Here is an 18,853-nt window from a genome sequence, read left to right on the forward strand (position 1 = left end):
TAAACTAAATTTTGGAAACTGAACAAATGTGTGCTATTGTCTTGTGGCTTCTGTATCGCCTTACTATAAGCGATATTTCACTATATAAACGCTTACCAAACACCACACAGTATCTTCTATGCTGTGTGCTTGTTTTTTCTCAGCACGTTATCAATGCAAATGGCAAACAGGAAGGTGAGATGTGAAACTTACACAGATGAAAATGCAATTCTAAATTTAATCTAATAACATACATTGATGTAAGCACACGCATATGAAATTACATATAAGTACCAATCACTATTACTTATGATTGACTATGATATAGATTAAATAAATGCATAAAAAAAAAACTCATTAAATGATGATTTCTTTTTTGACAGTGGATGGCTGATTGTTTCCTGAGTCAACTGAAAACCAGCCGCTCAGAAAAAAAAAAATTTGACCTTCCCAAAATGGCCGCTGCTCCTCCCCCTTCCACCTCCATGAGGGTCACACAAAATGGTGGACAGACCATGCGGCCTCTTGTCACAAAGAAAGTCATCATTCAAAACTCCTAAAGTTATTCTAGGCCTGAGTGTGTAGTTGGCACCAAATTGAAATAAAAACCAGATTTTCAAAGACAATAGCGTACTGTTCTTACCTCCGGTCCCGGATTCCCTCAGCACCCTTTACTAAGCGAAACAGACGCTTATCCAATCAGCACTGCAAGGAATATGATCCCGCCCTTTGCTGATGGATAATGTCTGCTGATATTACCTAGCAGAGATATGTGAAGGATAGGACGAGTCCCCCAATTGACAATGCTAAATACTTTTGTCGTATAATCAACCCTTTATGAAGTCTAAGAACACTGTACGCTGTTTACTTAAGAAGTACCGTACGGGTACGCTGGTTGCGTAACGATCGCTCAGCCGTAGGCGAGACGCTCAAGCGTCACGTTCGCTCACGGCCCAGTGATCACAGGACACTTTATTGGTTATGACTAGAGTAATGATTCGCTATGGCGTAGCATACGCTCGAGACCACGAGGAGGTCACCAGCGGCGCAGACGCTCACAACGCTATACCTTTATGTCTAAACCTTTTAACAATGAAATACACAGAATACCTTAATGTGAATACAGGGTGTAAGTGCAACCTTGTGTAACCTGACTAACTACAAAGCTGCTTGTGCGTCACCGACGCTCAAGTGAACACTTAACACTATAGGAAATACACAGATACTGGTTTAGGGTCCAAAGCCTATTAACTGTATTATATCTAATATACTTGTAAAAGAAAATCACAGTACAAATGATACACTACAATATAACAGAGACTACCTAACCAGATAACTACACAAGAAATACAATACAATTACTATTTATGGGAAAATGGAAGGGGAAGAGAAGAAGAGAGAGATAGAGAGAAATGGCTCATGATAACATTAAATAAGAGACAACATGGTTGCAGATAAAACTACACATGTGAGAGACAATCGCTGCGCAGTTAGTCAATGCTGAATACAGCATGGGATGGAAGCTAGACTCCATTTTGAGAAAACTCCACTTGATTCCAAAGACCACACCACATGGCTGAAAGGGGGAGGGGAAGACATCCAGCAGCAGCCATTTTAGATTTGCAGGTCCAAACACATGGCACTTTATTCCAAAATGTCCAAGCCTCAAAACAATGCATATGTTCTGATTTTACAATTCCAAACCATCTAAATCACCTTTCACAATGTAATCCAACTTCCTAGAACCATCTCATAATTTCACATCCCAAACAACTTCAGTATCTCAATAACCAGAGCATATTCATCACAAGACCAGATCACAATGTAATTAACACAAACGTAACTGCATGGTGGTATTTGTGATTAACAGGATATATATTATAACTAACCAGCACAATCTATTTTAAATCTCCATAGGCAAACAAATACCACAAATACTATGCTACAGATTGTATACTGTTCCAATTCATCACGGACTTCACAGAGTATCCACAAACACCCAACAATCACACAACCAAGTTACAATATCCTATTTAAACCAGAAAGCAATCTGTCTGTTTCCTTATCTAGCCATGTGAGGTTCAATACTTAGCCTTTAGTTTGGAGGATGTCCTGGGGATTCAGCCGCCATGCTGCTTGGTGCCAGGTAGCTGTGTGTGTGTCTGTGAGTGTAGCTACATTACATCTGTTCTCTGAGGCCACACCTGACCACTACCTTCCTGTTTGACCAGTACCTGGGGGAGGGGTCTTTCTTTCTCCTTTGTATATGCTAATCAGGTTCAGCCCTGAAAACTTAGTAAAAGGTTGTCTTGAGCATCCATTGTTCTAACAATATGATCTTAGCTTTTATACATATAATCATATCTATCCGCTGCAATGTCCCACAACAACACAACAGGCCTCAAACTAACCCACACCTCATTCTGCTTGCTTCAATACCAAACATGATGTGTTTATCTGGTTCGGTTCGAATGATACACATCCATGACATTAATTCATTAGCCAATTCTAAATCTCCATGATGTCTGGTGCTGTTCATTATTATAACCATGTACTGTATGAAACAAGTGCCGAATCCATCTCTGTGCCATGTCCGAGCAAATGCGTGTGTTTCCATATATTGCTGTGCTCGCTGCGCATATTTGCAAGTATAGCGACTTATATGTGTGCAGTTTATATGGTCTCTCTATGTAATATTTTTGACTTTGACAAACTCCCCTGCTGGGGCGAGGAATTCTGCGTTGGGAGACTAAGACCCTGGCATCGGCACACATACAAAACGGGATAACATGCCTCCGTTTTGCAAAATGGTCCCCATTGCCACCCCATCCTACCCCCGATTGGTCACAGCATGTCAGCCATGTTGCAACTTGGGGACATTGCATGTGATCTCACACACCGAGATCTGCATATGTGCAGGGCTGCATCTGTGCATGCGCTGATCTCTTAATGTATGAGTGGTTAATTGATACCTGATCGTAGATATGAGTCTGTACGATCAAATTGTGTGGCATGCAGTGGGACGCCCAGCACAGGGCAGGTCCGCCTTGCATGCTGGGTCCCCCCCGCAGACATGTGAAAGCATTGCACGTCGGCGATGCTTTCGCATGTTTCGAGTAGCCCTCTTCCTACGCAGCCTAGCTGCGAAGGCAGATGGCTACCCCCATGTTTTTTGTTGCAGCGGATGTGTGTGCCGCCCCAGCAACAGTACGGATACATCTCCATTGTCTGGACCGTGCTCTTTAAACGGAGCGTCGGCGCCCCATTCCAACCCCCCCTCCAGGTCTTAAACTGCATTCTGCAGATATGCAAAAATTGCTTCATATCAATTTTTGGACATCAGCGACGGGTTCTGGATTAGGCCCTGAGTTCTGTGCAAACCTCAGGCCCAGAGTAACAAAAAGCTGAATTGGTGTAGCCGTAAAATATACACCAGGTGGTACTTGGGCTGAGACCAACTCCACTATATGTAGTGCCACACAGCCAATAACTTCTGAAGACAGTGCGGCCAGGTAGGCAGTGCGGCCAAGAATTGTCAGTAGATTGTCCAGTTTATCAGGGTTAAGTTAATTAAGTATCCAACTAACTATGAGTAGCAGTGGTGGAGACAAAATCACTGGAACAATTCAACATTGCTGCGGTGCGAGGACAGCAGATTTGAAGATCAGCTGTCCCTGCGATTCCGATTACCGCTAGTAGCCGTAAAATGTAGCATTGCTGAGTCTGACTAGCACTGCTACTGCGGATGCGTTGTTCATACATAAGTGACTTCCAGTTGACAGGGATCGAGGGATCCGATTGAATCCTTTTTGCAACAAAGGGTGGGAAAGGAGCAGGGGTGCTGGAACAAACTCGAAGTTTCGTGCGTTCATGCTCCAAAAATGTTGCATTTTCCAAGCTTGATGAATTTAGGTCCCCATATTATGTTGATAGCGGGCTAGATCGGGACCGAAAGGTAAGTAGGCGATATCTGTGAGTATATGACTGTAAATGTGAATTTTAACATATAGTAACCATTGTTTTGAATGTGATGAATGCTGGGAATATGGTCATGTGATATCTATAATAACAGAAGCCAGAATGCCCCTTTTACAGATTGTAAATTATTAGAATACAAACTATACAAAGATATTTCTGCAGCAGGGTACACTGTGTTCCACAGGGAAAATATTGGGTGTAGAGTGGATCTTGAACCAGAGGCACCAACAGGCTAAAGCTTTAGGCTGTCCCAGGATGCATTGTTTTTTAGTTGGTGCTGTAGCAGCAGGTCACCATAACAGGAGGGATGCACTGGGTATCTCTGAAAAAGCTTTTTCTGACAGAAAATGTCTTCAAAACTGGGCTGTCAGTGCTGTATGTCATGGTGACACTTCAGCGCTGCAGCTCCATCACCTCCCAAGCGGCGTTGCATACTCCCGTGGCCTGTTCCCAGGTACTGGCAGCAGAGACTCTCCGGCTTTAGGCACATGGTCGCAGACGCTCTCCTGGTTCACGTGGCTGCTACAGGGAGTAGGTAAGAGCGTCCCCCAGGCAAGACCTGCCATTTAATCTCGTTCCGATCGCATGTCTAGCGAGACGGCCTGCGACGATGGCGTGGACATTGTCACTGAGCAGGGACCCCACTATATCCACCAGGGCATAGGAATACAGGTCGGGTGTACTAATGCTCCTGTTAATAAGGCTCCGTAGTACCGGCAGTGAGGCCCAGCATAGGGGAGTCGGGGCTGGACCTGTAGCCCCTCCCCGGCCCAGGGTGAAATCTACTGCAGATTTTCCCGCCCTGGAGCTTCCTCACACTCTCCCTCACTGAGACGCTGGGTGCCATCTTAGGTATAGCTGCTGCTGGTCTCCGGGACTGCAGGGCAAGGTCTCTCTTGTAAAGCCGCCTGTATACAGCGCTGTGACTTTACAAACACTTGAGTATTCTACATGTCTTTATGCAGACAGAGTTAAGAAAAAGTGTACCGATTACAGAATATATTGTACGAGTATTCTGATATATACCCCCAGTCAAGGGCCGTGCTGTGTTTTATATATATATATATATATATATATATATATATATATATATATATATTTATTGTGGCAGAGACAGCATTTTTCCATGTGAAAGTAATGAGGATCCAGACCAGGTTTTGGAAGCAGTAGCAGAATCCCAGGTATGTGATCAGCAGCACCTGGGATTTCCTGACATAAGGGTTTCCAGGGCAGAGTCACCTGGCTCTTGACGGTGGAATAGCTACCCAAGTGATAGGCCGGGTTGTGTGGGTTAGACTAGGGACCACTGGAGCCTATCAAGAGTCTGCTATGCTGAGAGTGCCTGTATGCTACTGCCTGTAATACCGACTGCATATGGCTTTAACTTGCTATGTGGTGACCTGCTGTTGGGCAACAAACCCAGATTCAAATGTTACATGAGGGGCAACAAACCCAGATTCAGATGTTACATGAGGGGCAACAAACTCAAATTCAAATGTTGTGCGATGAGTTAAAAGCGCTTAAAAAATCTGAGCTAGAGCGGAAAGTGGTGATTGAGCGGCACCTGATGCTTGGAAAGCTGAATAAAGCCAGGTCAGGATACGGGCCACCACCTAAACCCAGAACTCAGGTCCTAGTAGTTAAACTAAAGTCTCCGCCTCCCTTGGTGTGCTTTGAAAGCGGCAAGCCTGGTCATGTGCAGCGGGACTGCCCGAAACAGGGCGAGCTGATGGATTGCAGTGCGGTGAAAATGGCTCGGCTGTTGGTCAGCATAGTGGCGGCGGGGGTATCCCAAGCAGAGTCCTCCCTGTTCCAGGTACAGGTGGCAAACCGGGTTTGGATACCGGCAGTGAGCTTGCCATTGTCGCGGCCAACATGGTTCCTCCGGGAGCTGACAAGGTCCTGCCTTCTGTCACAGTGTTGTGCGTCCATGGCGATGTGGAGGAGTGCCCACGTGTCTAGTTACCCCGACCGTTCAAGGTCGGTCATTAAAGGTGGTAGCGGCGGTGATCTCCAGACCCCCGTATCCGTTGATACTGGGCCGGGACTTTCCATTGCTGCAGGAGCTGGTTACCTGGCATGCTACCAACAAACCGTTGTTAGGGTCTCCTGCCCTGTGCTGCCACGTCGTCATGGCAACCGGGAGACAAGTGCTAGCGGAGTGACCTGAGCGCAGCTGATACTCCGGTTCGGGTCTTTTGCTGTGCAGTGGTTATAGGCTCTGTGCATGGCAGGGGATCCGGTGCTGGTTTTTGTGCTCACAGTCTGTGAGGTCTGAGTGGGGCGTGGACAGCACCTGCTTTATAAGGCCTCTTCTCAGGGTAAGCAGATGCTGCTGAATCTTTGTTGGTTAGTCAGTTTCTGAAAGTTAGCCAGTACTGTGTAGCTTTGTATTTGTTTGTTGCTTACTGCAAATAGGCCTGGGGATTTGGTATTACACTCTGCCAATCCAGACCTAGCAGTAAGACTGGAGTCAGTCGTTTAGCTTGCTGGGGTTCTGTTACTACTCTGTGAACTTAGCAAGTTTGCGGCTGTATTCTAAGACTTGCCTGTCTAATCCTGTCTCACTTTGCTAGGTGTCAGGGGTCAGTTTAGTGGCAGTAAGCTGAACCTGTGCACTGCAAGTGAGAATTAGGATTGTGGAGACTCTCCTTGTGTCTATCATTCCATCTCTGACCAAGGAGTTTACTGCCACACCCGTTGGTAATCCTTTAGGGTTTTGCTGTTGCTCTTAGCAACAGCATTTCGGGTTCTCTACGTATTAAAACACAACATCTTGCTTTTCTCATCTGAGCAGTTCTAATACAAGGGAGATACCCAGTTCCTTAGCCTCTGGGCTTCTCTGTTCACTTTGTGTGTATTTTGTTACCCTATCACCTTCTGTGTACGTTATGTCATATTCCCCAGTCTGTCTGTAAGTCCATTTGTTTTGCATAACAGTTCAAACACCAGTACATTCCTGCAGGCACTGGAGTGCATAACAGTCCTGACACCAGTACTTTCCTGCAGGCACTGGTGTGCATAACATATTCAGCAGCCTAATACTCCTGTTGAAATTTTGTGGGAATATGGAGCATACCCCTCAAAATACGTTGCAACAGGTGGTCGATCAGGTGCAGGTCCTGACTCGACAATTTAATGATTTGTCCATTAAAATGCACACCTCCCAGGCTGCTGGCGGAGCTCCCGCAGCAGCAGCACCTGCAGGGGTTAAGGAGCCGAAAGTAAATCTCCCGGATCGTTTTTCTGGAGATCGCTCGCAGTTCTTTTGTTTCAAGGAGAGCTGCAAGCTATACTTCCGGCTTAGGCCTCAGTCTTCTGGGTCGGAGATTCAGCGGGTGGGCATAGTGATTTCCTTGCTACAAGGAGACCCACAGGTCTGGGCATATGGGTTGCAGCCTGACTGTCCGTCGCTTAAAAGTGTTGATGCTTTTTTTACGGCACTGGGCATGTTGTATGATGACCCTGACAAGACGGCCTCAGCTGAGGCTCAGATTTCGATCCTTAAGCAAGGGCGAAGGCCAGTTGAGGTTTACTGTACGGAGTTTCGGAGGTTGGCCCATGATACCCAGTGGAATGACCCAGCCCTGAGACACCAGTACCGAAGAGGTCTTTCTAACCAGATAAAGGACCAACTGGTACAATATCCCTTGCCTGATAGCTTGGATCAGCTCATGCAGTTATCCATCCGGGTGGATAGACGGCTGAGAGAGCGTAGGCTTGAAAGGGAGACTGAGATTTCCTTCCTTCCCAAGGGATCCTCAGACTCTGAGGAATTTTCCGAGGAGCCTATGCAGATTGGGGCTACCCGCCTCTCCTCGCGTGAGAAGACGCGGAGGAGACAGCAGGGGTTGTGTTTGTACTGTGGGAATAAAGGTCATGTGGTAGTATCATGCCCAGAAAAGCCGGAAAACTTCAGGGCCTGAGGGTGATGGGAAATATCCTGTCAGGCCAGAAGTCAGAATTTCCCAAGAAGACTTTTATCATTCCGGTGACCTTGAAGATCCTCGGTCAAACTGTCAAGACTGAGGCCTTTGTGGACAGTGGGGCCGACGGGGTTTTTATGGACCGCCAATTCGCCCTGAAACACTCTGTTCCCTTAGTACCCTTGGCATCGGAAATTGAGATTTGTGGGTTAAACGGGGAACCATTATCCCAAGGTAAAATTACCTCTTGCACTAGCCAGATTTCTTTGTTTATTGGAGCCACACACTCTGAAAAATTGTCCTTTTATGTGACTGTCTGTACTTTTGCCCCATTGGTGTTGGGGTTACCCTGGTTAAGGGCCCACAATCCTCAATTTGACTGGGTCTCTGGGGAGATTCTTAGTTGGGGTACTGATTGTTTCAGGAGTTGCTTGAGCCTTCCAGTCAGGCTCTCGCAGCTAAGTTTGCCAGGATTGCCAGGGTGTTATGCAGATTTTGCGGACGTGTTCTCCAAAAAAGTTGCAGAGGTACTACCTCCCCATCGCCCCTATGACTGTGCCATTGATTTGTTGCCAAATGCTAAGCTTCCCAAGAGCAGGTTGTACTCCCTGTCACGTCCTGAGACTCAGGCTATGGCAGAGTACATTCAGGAGAACTTGGCTAAGGGATTTATCAGACCTTCACAGTCTCCAGTTGGGTCGGGGTTCTTCTTCGTGGGTAAAAAGGACGGTTCGTTGCGACCCTGCATCGACTTCAGGGAATTGAACCGTATCACGATTAAAAACTCATACCCACTGCCTCTCATTTCGGTCTTGTTTGACCAGCTTCGTACTGCCACCATTTTTTCTAAGATTGACCTACGCGGTGCGTACAATCTAATCCGAATAAGAGAGGGGGATGAATGGAAGACTGCCTTTAATACCCACTCAGGGCATTATGAATATTTGGTGATGCCTTTTGGGCTCTGTAATGCCCCGGCAGTCTTACAGGATTTCATGAATGATGTGCTCAGGGAATATTTGGATAGATTCTTAGTTGTATACTTAGATGACATCCTAATCTTCTCCCATTCCCTGGAGGAACATCGGAAGCATGTACGCTTAGTCCTCCAGAAACTCAGAGACCACCGGCTTGGGGTGAAGCTGGAGAAGTGCGAATTTGAAGTTCAGCAAATCGCATTTCTAGGATATATTATCTCCCCAGAAGGTTTCCAAATGGAGGGTTCCAAGGTACAGGCAGTCCTGGATTGGGTGCAGCCCACTAATTTGAAGGCGCTTCAGCGTTTCCTGGGCTTTGCGAATTTTTATAGACGATTTATCGCTGGATTTTCGTCTATAGTGGCGCCCTTGGTGGCACTCACTAAGAAAGGGGCGGATGTTGCTCACTGGTCTTGTGAGGCTAAAGCGGCTTTTGCCCGTCTCAAAAGGGCATTTGTTTCGGCCAAGGTGCTGCGACACCCAGATCCAGAGCGTCCTTTTGTGGTGGAGGTGGATGCCTCTGAGATGGGTATTGGGGCAGTGCTTTCTCAGATGGGAGTGTCTGATAATCGCCTTCATCCCTGTGCTTACTTTTCCCGTAAATTTTCGCCTGCCGAGATGAATTATGACGTGGGTAACCGGGAATTGTTGGCTATTAAGGATGCACTCGAGGAGTGGAGACACTGGCTTGAGGGGGCTAAGTTTGTGGTCTCAATTCTCACTGACCATAAGAATCTGGCATATTTAGAGTCAGCGAAGCGTCTCAATGCCAGGCAGGCACGATGGGCTTTGTTTTTTGCTCGCTTTAATTTTTTGATAACATATCGCCCTGGGTCAAAAAACATCAAGGCTGATGCGCTCTCGCGGAGTTTTGCTCCAATCCAGGAGACCACCGAGGAGCAGTTGCCCATTGTTTCCCCATCATGTATTAAAGTGGGCATTACCCAGGACCTCTTATCATTAGTCCTTAGAGCACAGGAGCAGGCTCCTCCAGACCTTCCGGTAGGTCTTTTGTTTGTGCCTCCTAGGTTAAGACAGCGAGTGTTCCTGGAATTCCATGCCAAGAAGTCTGCAGGTCACCCGGGTATTGCCAGAACTCGGGAGTTGCTATCTAGGGCGGTGTGGTGGCCCTCGGTGGCTAAGGATGTGGATCAGTGGGTTCGGGCATGTGACATCTGTGCCCGAAATAAGACTCCTAGGGGGGTTCCTGTTGGCCCATTACATCCACTCTCTATCCCATCTAAGCCATGGACCCACATTTCAATGGATTTTGTGGTGGACTTGCCCAAATCCTCGGGGATGACAGCCATATGGGTTGTCGTTGACAGGTTTTCGAAGATGGCGCACTTCGTTCCACTGGTTGGGCTGCCATCGGCCAGACGCCTGTCTGAATTATTTATGCTGCATGTTGTGCGTCTCCACGGGTTGCCACTTGATGTGGTCTCTGACCGCGGATCCCAGTTTGTGGCCAAATTCTGGAGGGCATTTTGTTCCGATCTCCAGATTTCTGTCAGCTTGTCGTCGGGCTACCATCCGCAGTCTAATGGGCAGACTGAAAGGGTGAACCAGTCCTTGGAGCAGTTCCTCAGGTGTTATGTCTCCAAGTGTCAGACTGACTGGGTTGCTCATCTGTCCATGGCGGAGTTTGCCTATAACAACGCGGCTCACTCTGCTACAGGGATCTCTCCCTTCCTTTGTGTGTATGGGCATCATCCTAAGGCCAATTCTTTTGACCCCCTGGACTCCACGCCTGGTGGTTCCTCTGTGGTTTCGGTCCTTAGAGGTATTTGGCGGAAAGTGAAGAAAGCCCTTGTGTCTGTGTCATTAGTGACCAAAAGGGTTTTTGATAAGCGGAAAAGACCCTGCAGCTTCAAATTAGGAGACTTCGTCTGGTTGTCTACCAAGAATTTGAAGTTGAGACAGCCATCTCATAAGTTAGGCCCCCGGTTCATCGGCCCTTATAAGATCACCAGGGTTATCAATCCGGTGGCATTTCAGTTAGATCTGCCCCGTTCTTTGGGTATCAATAAAACATTTCATTGTTCCCTTTTAAAACGGGCGATTAGTAATCCTTCTTCCAGTGGAAGACCTTCCCCTCTTCTGATACGTGGCCAGAGGGAGTTTGTTGTTGAAAGGATTCTTGACTCCAAGGTGGTTCGGGGTCGGCTGTCATTTTTGGTGCACTGGAAGGGGTATGGCCCGGAGGAGCGGTCGTGGGTGCGCAGTTGTGATCTTCATGCCCCCAGACTGATACGCTCTTTCTTCTCGCAGTTCCCCGATAAACCCGGTGGTAGGGGTTCTTTGACCCCTCGTCAGAGGGGGGGTACTGTTAGGGTCTCCTGCCCTGTGCTGCCACGTCGTCATGGCAACCGGGAGACAAGTGCTAGCGGAGTGACCTGAGCGCAGCTGATACTCCGGTTCGGGTCTTTTGCTGTGCAGTGGTTATAGGCTCTGTGCATGGCAGGGGATCCGGTGCTGGTTTTTGTGCTCACAGTCTGTGAGGTCTGAGTGGGGCGTGGACAGCACCTGCTTTATAAGGCCTCTTCTCAGGGTAAGCAGATGCTGCTGAATCTTTGTTGGTTAGTCAGTTTCTGAAAGTTAGCCAGTACTGTGTAGCTTTGTATTTGTTTGTTGCTTACTGCAAATAGGCCTGGGGATTTGGTATTACACTCTGCCAATCTAGACCTAGCAGTAAGACTGGAGTCAGTCGTTTAGCTTGCTGGGGTTCTGTTACTACTCTGTGAACTTAGCAAGTTTGCGGCTGTATTCTAAGACTTGCCTGTCTAATCCTGTCTCACTTTGCTAGGTGTCAGGGGTCAGTTTAGTGGCAGTAAGCTGAACCTGTGCACTGCAAGTGAGAATTAGGATTGTGGAGACTCTCCTTGTGTCTATCATTCCATCTCTGACCAAGGAGTTTACTGCCACACCCGTTGGTAATCCTTTAGGGTTTTGCTGTTGCTCTTAGCAACAGCATTTCGGGTTCTCTACGTATTAAAACACAACATCTTGCTTTTCTCATCTGAGCAGTTCTAATACAAGGGAGATACCCAGTTCCTTAGCCTCTGGGCTTCTCTGTTCACTTTGTGTGTATTTTGTTACCCTATCACCTTCTGTGTACGTTATGTCATATTCCCCAGTCTGTCTGTAAGTCCATTTGTTTTGCATAACAGTTCAAACACCAGTACATTCCTGCAGGCACTGGAGTGCATAACAGTCCTGACACCAGTACTTTCCTGCAGGCACTGGTGTGCATAACATATTCAGCAGCCTAATACTCCTGTTGAAATTTTGTGGGAATATGGAGCATACCCCTCAAAATACGTTGCAACAGGTGGTCGATCAGGTGCAGGTCCTGACTCGACAATTTAATGATTTGTCCATTAAAATGCACACCTCCCAGGCTGCTGGCGGAGCTCCCGCAGCAGCAGCACCTGCAGGGGTTAAGGAGCCGAAAGTAAATCTCCCGGATCGTTTTTCTGGAGATCGCTCGCAGTTCTTTTGTTTCAAGGAGAGCTGCAAGCTATACTTCCGGCTTAGGCCTCAGTCTTCTGGGTCGGAGATTCAGCGGGTGGGCATAGTGATTTCCTTGCTACAAGGAGACCCACAGGTCTGGGCATATGGGTTGCAGCCTGACTGTCCGTCGCTTAAAAGTGTTGATGCTTTTTTTACGGCACTGGGCATGTTGTATGATGACCCTGACAAGACGGCCTCAGCTGAGGCTCAGATTTCGATCCTTAAGCAAGGGCGAAGGCCAGTTGAGGTTTACTGTACGGAGTTTCGGAGGTTGGCCCATGATACCCAGTGGAATGACCCAGCCCTGAGACACCAGTACCGAAGAGGTCTTTCTAACCAGATAAAGGACCAACTGGTACAATATCCCTTGCCTGATAGCTTGGATCAGCTCATGCAGTTATCCATCCGGGTGGATAGACGGCTGAGAGAGCGTAGGCTTGAAAGGGAGACTGAGATTTCCTTCCTTCCCAAGGGATCCTCAGACTCTGAGGAATTTTCCGAGGAGCCTATGCAGATTGGGGCTACCCGCCTCTCCTCGCGTGAGAAGACGCGGAGGAGACAGCAGGGGTTGTGTTTGTACTGTGGGAATAAAGGTCATGTGGTAGTATCATGCCCAGAAAAGCCGGAAAACTTCAGGGCCTGAGGGTGATGGGAAATATCCTGTCAGGCCAGAAGTCAGAATTTCCCAAGAAGACTTTTATCATTCCGGTGACCTTGAAGATCCTCGGTCAAACTGTCAAGACTGAGGCCTTTGTGGACAGTGGGGCCGACGGGGTTTTTATGGACCGCCAATTCGCCCTGAAACACTCTGTTCCCTTAGTACCCTTGGCATCGGAAATTGAGATTTGTGGGTTAAACGGGGAACCATTATCCCAAGGTAAAATTACCTCTTGCACTAGCCAGATTTCTTTGTTTATTGGAGCCACACACTCTGAAAAATTGTCCTTTTATGTGACTGTCTGTACTTTTGCCCCATTGGTGTTGGGGTTACCCTGGTTAAGGGCCCACAATCCTCAATTTGACTGGGTCTCTGGGGAGATTCTTAGTTGGGGTACTGATTGTTTCAGGAGTTGCTTGAGCCTTCCAGTCAGGCTCTCGCAGCTAAGTTTGCCAGGATTGCCAGGGTGTTATGCAGATTTTGCGGACGTGTTCTCCAAAAAAGTTGCAGAGGTACTACCTCCCCATCGCCCCTATGACTGTGCCATTGATTTGTTGCCAAATGCTAAGCTTCCCAAGAGCAGGTTGTACTCCCTGTCACGTCCTGAGACTCAGGCTATGGCAGAGTACATTCAGGAGAACTTGGCTAAGGGATTTATCAGACCTTCACAGTCTCCAGTTGGGTCGGGGTTCTTCTTCGTGGGTAAAAAGGACGGTTCGTTGCGACCCTGCATCGACTTCAGGGAATTGAACCGTATCACGATTAAAAACTCATACCCACTGCCTCTCATTTCGGTCTTGTTTGACCAGCTTCGTACTGCCACCATTTTTTCTAAGATTGACCTACGCGGTGCGTACAATCTAATCCGAATAAGAGAGGGGGATGAATGGAAGACTGCCTTTAATACCCACTCAGGGCATTATGAATATTTGGTGATGCCTTTTGGGCTCTGTAATGCCCCGGCAGTCTTCCAGGATTTCATGAATGATGTGCTCAGGGAATATTTGGATAGATTCTTAGTTGTATACTTAGATGACATCCTAATCTTCTCCCATTCCCTGGAGGAACATCGGAAGCATGTACGCTTAGTCCTCCAGAAACTCAGAGACCACCGGCTTGGGGTGAAGCTGGAGAAGTGCGAATTTGAAGTTCAGCAAATCGCATTTCTAGGATATATTATCTCCCCAGAAGGTTTCCAAATGGAGGGTTCCAAGGTACAGGCAGTCCTGGATTGGGTGCAGCCCACTAGTTTGAAGGCGCTTCAGCGTTTCCTGGGCTTTGCGAATTTTTATAGACGATTTATCGCTGGATTTTCGTCTATAGTGGCGCCCTTGGTGGCACTCACTAAGAAAGGGGCGGATGTTGCTCACTGGTCTTGTGAGGCTAAAGCGGCTTTTGCCCGTCTCAAAAGGGCATTTGTTTCGGCCAAGGTGCTGCGACACCCAGATCCAGAGCGTCCTTTTGTGGTGGAGGTGGATGCCTCTGAGATGGGTATTGGGGCAGTGCTTTCTCAGATGGGAGTGTCTGATAATCGCCTTCATCCCTGTGCTTACTTTTCCCGTAAATTTTCGCCTGCCGAGATGAATTATGACGTGGGTAACCGGGAATTGTTGGCTATTAAGGATGCACTCGAGGAGTGGAGACACTGGCTTGAGGGGGCTAAGTTTGTGGTCTCAATTCTCACTGACCATAAGAATCTGGCATATTTAGAGTCAGCGAAGCGTCTCAATGCCAGGCAGGCACGATGGGCTTTGTTTTTTGCTCGCTTAAATTTTTTGATAACATATCGCCCTGGGTCAAAAAACATCAAGGCTGATGCGCTCTCGCGGAGTTTTGCTCCAATCCAGGAGACCACCGAGGAGCAGTTGCCCATTGTTTCCCCATCATGTATTAAAGTGGGCATTACCCAGGACCTCTTATCATTAGTCCTTAGAGCACAGGAGCAGGCTCCTCCAGACCTTCCGGTAGGTCTTTTGTTTGTGCCTCCTAGGTTAAGACAGCGAGTGTTCCTGGAATTCCATGCCAAGAAGTCTGCAGGTCACCCGGGTATTGCCAGAACTCGGGAGTTGCTATCTAGGGCGGTGTGGTGGCCCTCGGTGGCTAAGGATGTGGATCAGTGGGTTCGGGCATGTGACATCTGTGCCCGAAATAAGACTCCTAGGGGGGTTCCTGTTGGCCCATTACATCCACTCTCTATCCCATCTAAGCCATGGACCCACATTTCAATGGATTTTGTGGTGGACTTGCCCAAATCCTCGGGGATGACAGCCATATGGGTTGTCGTTGACAGGTTTTCGAAGATGGCGCACTTCGTTCCACTGGTTGGGCTGCCATCGGCCAGACGCCTGTCTGAATTATTTATGCTGCATGTTGTGCGTCTCCACGGGTTGCCACTTGATGTGGTCTCTGACCGCGGATCCCAGTTTGTGGCCAAATTCTGGAGGGCATTTTGTTCCGATCTCCAGATTTCTGTCAGCTTGTCGTCGGGCTACCATCCGCAGTCTAATGGGCAGACTGAAAGGGTGAACCAGTCCTTGGAGCAGTTCCTCAGGTGTTATGTCTCCAAGTGTCAGACTGACTGGGTTGCTCATCTGTCCATGGCGGAGTTTGCCTATAACAACGCGGCTCACTCTGCTACAGGGATCTCTCCCTTCCTTTGTGTGTATGGGCATCATCCTAAGGCCAATTCTTTTGACCCCCTGGACTCCACGCCTGGTGGTTCCTCTGTGGTTTCGGTCCTTAGAGGTATTTGGCGGAAAGTGAAGAAAGCCCTTGTGTCTGTGTCATTAGTGACCAAAAGGGTTTTTGATAAGCGGAAAAGACCCTGCAGCTTCAAATTAGGAGACTTCGTCTGGTTGTCTACCAAGAATTTGAAGTTGAGACAGCCATCTCATAAGTTAGGCCCCCGGTTCATCGGCCCTTATAAGATCACCAGGGTTATCAATCCGGTGGCATTTCAGTTAGATCTGCCCCGTTCTTTGGGTATCAATAAAACATTTCATTGTTCCCTTTTAAAACGGGCGATTAGTAATCCTTCTTCCAGTGGAAGACCTTCCCCTCTTCTGATACGTGGCCAGAGGGAGTTTGTTGTTGAAAGGATTCTTGACTCCAAGGTGGTTCGGGGTCGGCTGTCATTTTTGGTGCACTGGAAGGGGTATGGCCCGGAGGAGCGGTCGTGGGTGCGCAGTTGTGATCTTCATGCCCCCAGACTGATACGCTCTTTCTTCTCGCAGTTCCCCGATAAACCCGGTGGTAGGGGTTCTTTGACCCCTCGTCAGAGGGGGGGTACTGTTAGGGTCTCCTGCCCTGTGCTGCCACGTCGTCATGGCAACCGGGAGACAAGTGCTAGCGGAGTGACCTGAGCGCAGCTGATACTCCGGTTCGGGTCTTTTGCTGTGCAGTGGTTATAGGCTCTGTGCATGGCAGGGGATCCGGTGCTGGTTTTTGTGCTCACAGTCTGTGAGGTCTGAGTGGGGCGTGGACAGCACCTGCTTTATAAGGCCTCTTCTCAGGGTAAGCAGATGCTGCTGAATCTTTGTTGGTTAGTCAGTTTCTGAAAGTTAGCCAGTACTGTGTAGCTTTGTATTTGTTTGTTGCTTACTGCAAATAGGCCTGGGGATTTGGTATTACACTCTGCCAATCCAGACCTAGCAGTAAGACTGGAGTCAGTCGTTTAGCTTGCTGGGGTTCTGTTACTACTCTGTGAACTTAGCAAGTTTGCGGCTGTATTCTAAGACTTGCCTGTCTAATCCTGTCTCACTTTGCTAGGTGTCAGGGGTCAGTTTAGTGGCAGTAAGCTGAACCTGTGCACTGCAAGTGAGAATTAGGATTGTGGAGACTCTCCTTGTGTCTATCATTCCATCTCTGACCAAGGAGTTTACTGCCACACCCGTTGGTAATCCTTTAGGGTTTTGCTGTTGCCCTTAGCAACAGCATTTCGGGTTCTCTACGTATTAAAACACAACATCTTGCTTTTCTCATCTGAGCAGTTCTAATACAAGGGAGATACCCATTTCCTTAGCCTCTGGGCTTCTCTGTTCACTTTGTGTGTATTTTGTTACCCTATCACCTTCTGTGTACGTTATGTCATATTCCCCAGTCTGTCTGTAAGTCCATTTGTTTTGCATAACAGTTCAAACACCAGTACATTCCTGCAGGCACTGGAGTGCATAACAGTCCTGACACCAGTACTTTCCTGCAGGCACTGGTGTGCATAACAACCGTCAACCACCGAAACAACTCAGAAGCCAGAGACTACCAAAGTTTAGCATCCGGGAGAGAGGCTGCCGGTCCCAGACCACCTCAAGAGACTGAGTCCGAGGCCTATTGGAACCCAGTTGGTGAGAAGATATCACTGCAGGACTTTGGGAGAGATCAATGCAATGACAGCAATTTGGTACACGCCTTTGAGACTTTTAAAGTAGTTAACTGCAGGATAGTTGATGCTTTAACATCAGAGGGTGTACCATATTTTGTTTAGAAAAATGATTTGCTATATCGTGTCGCTACTTTACAAGGGTAAAAAGGTAGCTCAGCTCTTGGTTCCCCAAAAACTGGAGCAGTTGGTGTTAGAACTAGCTGCCCATACACATTTGTGGGGTTGCCATCTAGGGTAGGAGAAAACACTCCAACGCATCCAGTTAAGGTTCTTTTGGCCAGCATCTATGCTTCCGTTAAGAGGTATTGTCAGGAATGCCCAGTCTGCCAGAGGACAGCCCCTCTGCCAGAGTTTAGAGCTCCACTGGTACCCCTCCCTGTCATTTCCGTACCTTTTGAGCGGATTGGTATTGATCTGATAGGGCCAGTGGAAAAATTTGCTTGAGGGTACCAATACATATTGGTGGTAGTTGATTATGCCACCAGGTACCCAGAGGCTATACCCCTGCGCAATATGAAATCTGGCGCTATTACCAGAGAACTACTAACCATGTATACCCGCTTAGGAATACCAAAAGAGGTCTTAACGGACCAAGGTACACCTTTCGTGTCTAAACTCATGAAAGATTTATGTTGGTTGCTAAACGTAAACAGGATTACCACCTCGGGGTACCACCCGCAGACAGATGGCCTGGTAGAAAGATTTAATATAACCCTTAAGCAAATGATAAAGAGAGCAGTGTCACAAGTAAAATGAGATTGGGATCTGCTCCTACCTTACTTGATGTTTGCGGTCAGAGAGGTACCCCAATCCTCTACAGGGTTTATCCCCTTTGAGCGCCTCTATGGGAGAGAGCCCAGAAGAATTCTAGATCTCTTAAAAGAAGGGTGGGAAGAACAACCATGCCAGGACCCTAACGTCGTTAAGTTTGTGGCCCAGTTATACGGCCGTCTATGGCAGATTGCGCCACTACTGAGCGAACACATGGAAAGGGCCCAACAACGTCAGAAACAGAGGTATGTCGTCACCTCAGTCAACCGGTCCTTTAATCCGGGAGACAAAGTGTTACTGCTGGTGCCCACCACAGAAAGCAAGATGTATGCACAATGGCGGGGTCCTTATGAGATCTTTGAGGCAGTGGCACCGGTCAATTACAGGTTCCGACAGGAGGGTAGAAGGAGGGAGGTACAAGTCTACCATGTAAATCTGTTAAAACCCTTACTCCTGAACACTTACTCCTGAATAGAAACGGGAAGTGGTAAAACGCTACCAAAATGTGTTTTCTGCCATTCCGGGAAAGACAGCTCATCCAACATGATGTTGTGACTCCACCCGGGGTGGTCATTAAACAGAGATCATATCGCATACCCGAAGCGATAAAGCAGCAGGTGGGAGAGATGTTACGCCTAGGGGTTATAGAGCAATCCACCAGTGAGTGGAATAA

The 18,853-nt window shown here is 47.8% G+C and overlaps 1 protein-coding gene across 2 annotated transcripts in view; it reads left to right on the forward strand.

The window, feature by feature from the left end:
* The window catches only part of LOC135029510 (multidrug and toxin extrusion protein 2-like), a 220,671-nt gene that overhangs the window by 187,849 nt on the left and 13,969 nt on the right, over nucleotides 1–18,853 (forward strand). Inside the window, exon 13 of one of the 2 annotated variants that reach the window (XM_063953859.1) lies at nucleotides 363–586. The exons of the other annotated variant lie outside the window; for it this stretch is intronic. Within the exon in view, the coding sequence (XP_063809929.1) occupies nucleotides 363–373 (11 nt within the window). The 3' untranslated portion in view covers nucleotides 374–586. Of the gene's footprint in view, nucleotides 1–362; nucleotides 587–18,853 lie in introns of those variants that run through there. 2 annotated transcript variants of the gene reach the window in all.

This window comes from Pseudophryne corroboree, chromosome 2 (genome assembly GCF_028390025.1).
Source record: "Pseudophryne corroboree isolate aPseCor3 chromosome 2, aPseCor3.hap2, whole genome shotgun sequence".
Taxonomy (NCBI): domain Eukaryota; kingdom Metazoa; phylum Chordata; class Amphibia; order Anura; family Myobatrachidae; genus Pseudophryne; species Pseudophryne corroboree.